The sequence below is a fragment of the Dipodomys ordii genome, unplaced genomic scaffold (assembly GCF_000151885.1).
Source record: "Dipodomys ordii isolate 6190 unplaced genomic scaffold, Dord_2.0 Scaffold61, whole genome shotgun sequence".
Classification (NCBI taxonomy): Eukaryota; Metazoa; Chordata; class Mammalia; order Rodentia; family Heteromyidae; genus Dipodomys; species Dipodomys ordii.
Genome location: NW_012267277.1, coordinates 1,601,571 through 1,608,806, shown reverse-complemented (window position 1 = coordinate 1,608,806; position 7,236 = coordinate 1,601,571). Strand labels below are relative to the sequence as shown.

Sequence of the window (7,236 nt, the reverse complement as noted above, 5' to 3'; positions counted from 1 at the left end):
TCTACCACTTGAGCCACAACACCACTTCCACTTTTCTGGTGGTTTATTGGAGATAAGAGTCTCCAGGAGCTTCTAGTCGGTGGCTCACGCCTGTAATCCTAGCTATTCAGGAGGCTGAGATCTGAGGATCACAGTTCAAAGCCAGCCGGGGCAGGAAAGTCCCTGAGACTATTATCTCCAATAAACCACTAGAAAACCAGAAGTGGCTCTGTGGCTCAAGCAGTAGAGCACTTGCCTTGAACTGGAGCGCACAAGGATAGAGCCCAAACCCAGAGTTCAAGCCCCATGACTGAAAAGAGTCTCACGGAGTTTCTTGCTCGGGCTGGTTTTGAACTGTGAGTCTCAGATCTCAGCCTCCAGAGTAGCTAGGATTATAGACATGGGCAACCACTTGGCTTAAGCAGTGCATTAAAAAAAGCAACCTTTCTGAAGGTTGTAAGCATTATGCCCACCTTTGGTGCTCAGCTTCACCCAGACCTGAGCCCCTCCCATCCCTGGAGTTCCAGCCATAGAGCTGGCCCCTCCCTCTCTCTGCTCAGACCCACCTGAGCTCCCATCTATCTCACTTCCTACCCTCAGACCCTGCTGCTACCTAGATACTGGGGGCTGCCATGTGCTCTCTCTTTGGAGGAAATATGGCTCCTCTAATAAAATTTGTAATAATCTTTCTCCTGTGCCTGCCTGCCTGCCTCCACATGGTCCCTGAGACAGATCCTTTCAAATGTAGCATAGAGAAGCGCTTGCAAGAGGGCATTACCACCACATTTATTTAAGAACAGTAGACACATAAGCATTCCTTACCACCCTGAATCAGCTGCCGAGCTGAAAATAGAGCAGTAGAGCCAGTAGAGCAGTTGTTGTTGACATTGATGATAGGAATTCCAGTCAGTCCCAAACTGTGATAGATAGCTCTCTGCCCAGAAGTAGACTCACCTAGATAGGAAAACAAAGAAGAAATGTAATACCTACAACACAGCAATTACAGAGCTCTGATGCAACATGATACCACATCATGATTTTTTTTTTTTTGGTCATGGGGCATGAACTCTGGACCTGAACATTGTCCCTCAGCTCTTCAGCTCAAGGCCAGCACTCTATCACTTGAGCCACAGTGCCACTTCCATTTTTCTGAGTGGCTTATTGGAGATAAGAGTCTCAAGGACTTTCCTGCTTGAGCTGGCTTTGAACCCAGATCCTCAGATCTCAGCCTTCTTGTAGCTAAGATTACAGGCATGAGCCACTGGCAGCTGGCTTAGTAGTATACTTTCACCTAGCACAAAACCAAGGGCCAGTCAGTGAATATACTACTGTCATTGTGATGATTGGTCTTGATGGCTCTGTGGTGTTTAAAAACTTGCTGCTAACTTTAGGTGTGTAATTTTAGAACATACAGTTTACCACATACCATAAACGTAGCCCACACATGCCTGTTCCACTGCTGAGTAGGGGATCTTGGCATCAGCTAAAGCCTTCTTGCCTATAAGAAAAATAAAATAAAAAGGACTTATCAAAATGTACTGCAAGTATTTGCTTTAAGTGCATAAAAACTCTGAGTTTAAGTCAATTTATCTCTATTGATCCAACCTGTGACCTTTACAAGTATTCATCATTCCCAAGTTGCTACATCACTTTGCCTTTTTGATACCTGTGTTATCTGTCCTAACTGCATACTTAAGAAGTATAAATACACCAACTACTAGATTTTTTTTTTTTTTTTTTTGCTGGTCGTGGGGCCTGAACTCTAGGTCTGGGTGCTGTCCCTGGAGCTCTTCAGCTCAAGGTTAATATTCTACCACTTGAGCCACAGCGCCACTTCCTGCTTTTCCTGCTTATGGGGTACTGAGGAATTGAACCCAGGGCCTCATGCATACGAGGCACCCACTCTACCACTGAGCAACCTTTCTAGCCCCCAAATCCTAGGTTCTTTTTTTTTTTTGTCAGTCATGGGGCCTGAACTCTGGGTCTGAGCACTGTCCCTCAGCAATTCAGCTCAAGGCTAGCACTCTACCACTTGAGCCACAGTGCCACTTCCGGCTTTTTTCTTTTTGCTTATGTGGTGCTGAGGAATCAAACCCAGGGGCCTCATGCATGCAAGGCAAGTGCTCTACCACTGAGCCACCTTCCCAGCCTTTTTTTTTTTGTTGGTCGTGGGGCTTGAACTCTGGGCCTGCGTGCTGAGCTCAAGGCTAGCGCTCTACCACTTGAGCAGTGTCACTTCTGGTTTTCTGGTGGTTTATTGGAGATAAGAGTTTCATGGACTTTCCTGCCTAGGATGGCTTTGAATCACGATCCTCAGATCTCAGCCCCCTTAAGCTGAAGAGCTCAGGGACAGTGCCCAGGCCCAAAGTTCAGGCCCCACAACTGACCAAAAAAAAAAAAAAAGAAGAAGAAAAGAAGACGAAGAGGAAGAAGAAGAGCTTTAAGGATACTATCCAAGCTGAAGAAAACATGTGCCAGTGGATTACACCTATAATCCTACTCAGAAGGCTGAGATCTTAAGATGGCCAGCCCAGGCAGAAAAGTCTGTAAGACTTCTATCTCAGTTAACCAGCAGAAAATGGGAAGTGGTGCTGAGGTTTAAATGGTAGAGTGCTAGCCTCGAGCAAACAAGCTGAGTGGGAATTCAAGCCAGTACCAGCACCAAAGAAGAAAAAATTAGATATATGGCTTAACCTCTAAAGCACAATACTCTGTGCTTCATACTGCTGCCCTGGCCCTGTCAAAACTTCAGGATTCTGCTGCTGTCATTCACCATCTTAGCCTGCAAACAATTTGTCAAGGGCGTGGATGCTGTCCCTGAGCTTTTGCTTTTCTTTTGCTCAAGGATAGTGCTCTACCTCTTGAACCACAGCTCTTCTTACGACTGCTTTTTTTTTTGGGGGGGTAGTAAATTGGAAATAAAGAATCTCAGACTTTCCTGTCTAGGTTGGCTTTGAACTTTGATTCTCAGATCTCAGCTTCCTGAATAGCTAGGACTACAGGTGTGAATTACCAGCATCCAACACGATTATCCTTTTTCTTTTTAAGAAAGGAAGACATTGACTTTGTGACTTTGTTCTACTCCTAAGAATTCACACTAGAATCAAGTGTCCTTCTCTCCCACAGACGTCCTACCATCCGAAAAAAACATAAAATCTTTACTACAGCCTGCCCTGCCTGTTCTGGCTTTATGGTTGCTAAGACACCAATATGCCTTCCCATTGGCTTCTCCACTATGCTCGGAGTAAAGCCCCAGGTGAGCTCTGAGCTTCCTTTATGCTCATAAGGTAGCTATACCTTGGGAACAAGGTCAGGCCACATAGAAGCTAGGCATGTTCAAAGATTTAAATTTTCTCTATACCTGCTTCTTCTGCCAACTCAGGGTAATCTCTTGAGTTATGGCCAGGCTTCGTAAACTAGAATACAGAAGAAAATAGAAAAAGTACCATTAGATGCATTTCTCCAACAGAACAGCTCAGAAATTCAACTATTCAAACAAAATGCACACTCTCAAAAAAGTGCAATAAATACCGCAAATTTGAAAACCAAAAACAAAACATACTATTGAGAATCTGTCATGTTCCTTGACTCTGAAAATAAATCACATATGTTCTTGCCCTCAGGGAGCTTCCAACCAGAGAAACTGCCATTTAAACTGAGTCTTTAAGGATGAGTGGGCACTAGCCAGTTGAAAGAGAAGACAATGTGGCACCATTTTTCTCAGTGGAAAACCTGCAATATTAGATAAATCAAAGTTTAAAGTACAGAGTAGAAAGTGATAAGGACAGAAAAGTAACTTAGGACCAAATGAAAATAGTTTCTGTGAGCTAGGCACTGGCTACATACTTGTAGCTACTCAGGAGGCTGAAATCTGAGGATAGTGGTTTGAACCCAGCCTGAGCAGGAAAGTCTGTGAGATTCTTATTTCCAATTACAGAAAAAGCCAGAAGTGGTGCTGTAGATCAAGTAGTAGAGGCTAGCCTTGAGCAAAAAGAGATTAGGGATAGTGTCTAGGCCCAGAGTTCAAGGCCCAGGACTAGGGAAAAAAATAGTACCTGCTATTTATCATATACTTACTTCTTTGTACTAAGTAGATCACATATAACTCTGCTAATCTTCACTTTACAGAAAAAAAAAACTAGAACAAAGGGAGAATAAGCAAGCTCTGCAAAGGCACATAGCTACTAAATAGTGGAACTATTATAGGCACCAATCTAGAGGCAGCTCACAAAGGGAATTTATATGTCCTGCTACAATGTCTGATTTTTTCCTTAATAGATTTTTTTTTTGTTGGTGGTACTTAGGTTTGAACTCAGAGCCTTGCACTTACTTGGCAGGCACTCCATCACTACCACTTGAGTCAGGTTCCTAGACCTTTTATAATTTAGTTGTTGTTTTTTTTTTTGGACAGTCTAGAATTTTTGCCTAGGCAGGGCCTAGACCACAATTCTCTTACTTGCATAGCTGGAATTACAAACGAGTGTTGAGAAGGGGTCTTGGTAACCTTTTGTTCAGACTGGGATTACTGATGTATACCACAACAATTAACTTGAGACAATGGATTTTTTAAGAGATGGGAATAAAACAATAACAATATGATTTATGAAAATGTCAAAAATCCAGCCAGGCTCTCTTTCTCTCTTTTTCTCTTCTTCCTTCCCCTCTGTCTCTGCATGCCTCCATCTGTTCCAGGCCCACAGTTTTCCCTCCCCCTGCTTGGAAAAAAAAAATCCAGCCTGGTGCTGGTGGTTCATGCCTGTAATCCTAGCTACTCAGGAAGCTGAGATCTGAGGATCATGGTTCAATTAACTACCAGAAAAACTGTAAATGGCACTGTGGCTCCAAGAGGTAGAGCACTAGACTTGAGCAAAACAGCTCAGGGACAGTGTCCAGGCCCTGAGTTCAAGCCCCACAAACAACAACAACAACAAAATCCAAAACCCTGACCAAACCAAATGTAGCAATGTGGGAAAATATGAATTTTCTTTCATTGCTGGTAGAAATGTGAATTGGTACAGCCACTTTGAAAGGCAGATCCAATAATCATACTCTTTTTTTCTTTTTTTTTTCTTTTGTCGGTCCTAGGGCTTGAACTCTGGGCCTGGGCACTGTCCCTGAGCTCTTCAGGGACCTCCATGTACCTCCATGCCTGACCCTACTTTATAGTTTTATTTTGTTATATGGGAATTTGATCATGAGATATAGAGAAGCCACATTTTGAGAGGTTGAATCAGAAGGCTTTATAAGAAAGCAGGCAACTGTAAGTGGACACATGTTCCCTCCAAAACTTGCTGCCTCCAATGTACTTAATACTGTTAGGAAACTGAACTATGAGGTTAGTAAAGAAAGAGCAGAAAAAACAATCTTAACAAATCAGGGGGGCTGGGAATGTGGCTTAGTGGTAGAGTATTTGCCTAGCATGCATGGGAGCACTCTACCACTTGAGCCACAGTGCCACTTCCAGTTTTCTGGTGGTTTACTGGAGATAAGAGTCTCACCGTCTCTCCTGCCTGGGCTGGCTTTGAACTATGATCCTCAGATCTCAGCCTCCTGAGTAGCTAGGATTACAGGCGTGAGCCACCAGCACCCCACTTAATCATACTCTTTGGTGTTTACCCAAAAGAGCAGAAAAGTTATGTCCATACAAAAATCTCCACAAAATTCTTTAACAGCATTATCCATAGTTGCTAAGAATCCTTATTCTAAGCACCCAAGATGTCCTTCAGTAGAGGTAAATAGATAAACAACGACAAATTGCAAGATAGATACTGGGTCTAACTGGTACCATCTTGATATCTTGGTGGGTGATGGGGACTTTGCCAAAACTTTTAGAGGTGAAATCCTACTCCGACCCCAGGTGATAGGCACGTGAATTCCTAGATGAAAGGGTGGCAACTTGGACAAAAAGTTCTCTGACCTGACCAGACATATGCCAGGAACTCAAGACTCTAAACTCTGGAGCTGTGACTTTGACCCTGACCAGACCCTATTTAGCCACCACCACTACCACCACCACCACCCACCACCACCACCCCCCCCCCCCACACACACACACACACGTCAGGCATCATTGCACCATGCCTCCTGATTCTCCTCAGGTCACGATGGCATACCTCTTCAACTCTTCATTAGAGTTGATCTGATTTGTTTTGGGGTTGTTTGTTTGTTTTGCCAGTCCAGGGTCTGGGCACTGCTCCTGAGCTTCTTTTGCTCAAGGCTAGCACTCTACCACTTGAGCCACAGTGCCACTTCCAGCTTTTTCTGCGTATGTGGCGCTGAGGAATCGAACCCAGGGCCTCATACATGCAAGGCAAGCGCTCTACCACTGAGCCACCTTCCCAGCCCTTTCAGGATTTTCCTCAGATCTCTGTTGGTTTGCTCTTATATCCATATTGTTCCTGTGGGTCAATACCTATGATTTATCTCCGTGGGATCTGCACAGTACCAGTAGTGACAGACACAAAGCCAGTGTCGCACAAATACGAGAAGAGAAACTACAGCCGTCTGGGCCCTGCTGGAGTGTGGGGGAAGGAGGCCGTGGGAGCCTCTGGACTTTCCTCCTCCACACTGGGGATCGTGATGACGTTCACGACCCGACTCCCCCACGCAGCGCAGGCCCCGGGGTTCTCCTGGGAGAGAACGGGCTGCAGAACAAGCTCGGAACATTATGACCCCACAGACAGTACCGTCACGCTCCACTCGAGTCGCCTCCCTAACGGCCCCACAGATCAAAGCCCCGGCGCTGGGAGGGCGGCTGTCCGGGCAGGCAGGACCGACAGCATCTCCCGTCCCCTCAGGGCACCAGCGCGGGGGCAGGGGCGGCTAGGGGGCCGGCTCCCGCCGCCGCGGCTGTTACCTCGGTCATGCCAACCCCCACCACAAACGCCCGGCGCGGGTGCGGGGACTTGTACTCCAGAGAAGGCATGGCTTGCTGTGCGCAGGGACGCGGAGGCGGCAGAGGAGGCGTGCACTGCGTACGCGACCTTCCGGGAGACTGAGCCCCCGGCGCTCACAGAACTAGAAACAGGGCCTCGGCAGCGGGGGCGGGGCTGAGGGTGGTGACGCGGGCGGTGCCGGATTCCGGGGGTGTGGCCGGATTCCGGGGGTGTGGCCAGTGTGGAGTAGGCGGTCTCAGGGTGGGGCCAAAGCTGGGGCCGGCGCGTTTGGATGACTGCGCGTGCGTAGCAGCGACGTGAGCGACTCTTGTGGCCAGTGGGCCGTTCAGTTAAGCCTTAGCCCAGTCAATACCTGAGCTAG

At 46.5% G+C, this 7,236-nt stretch overlaps 1 protein-coding gene across 1 annotated transcript in view; it reads right to left on the bottom strand.

Annotated features, from left to right (window-relative positions):
* Positions 1 to 6,997, bottom strand: part of Scp2 (sterol carrier protein 2) — a 68,740-nt gene extending 61,743 nt beyond the window's left edge. Inside the window, exons 1-4 of the mRNA XM_013022280.1 lie at positions 6,836 to 6,997; positions 3,341 to 3,395; positions 1,406 to 1,477; positions 802 to 933 (exon numbers count right to left, since the gene is read on the bottom strand). Of these exons, the coding sequence (XP_012877734.1) occupies positions 802 to 933; positions 1,406 to 1,477; positions 3,341 to 3,395; positions 6,836 to 6,904 (328 nt within the window). The 5' untranslated portion in view covers positions 6,905 to 6,997. The remainder of the gene's footprint in view (positions 1 to 801; positions 934 to 1,405; positions 1,478 to 3,340; positions 3,396 to 6,835) is intronic.
* Between the last annotated feature and the right edge of the window lie 239 nt (positions 6,998 to 7,236).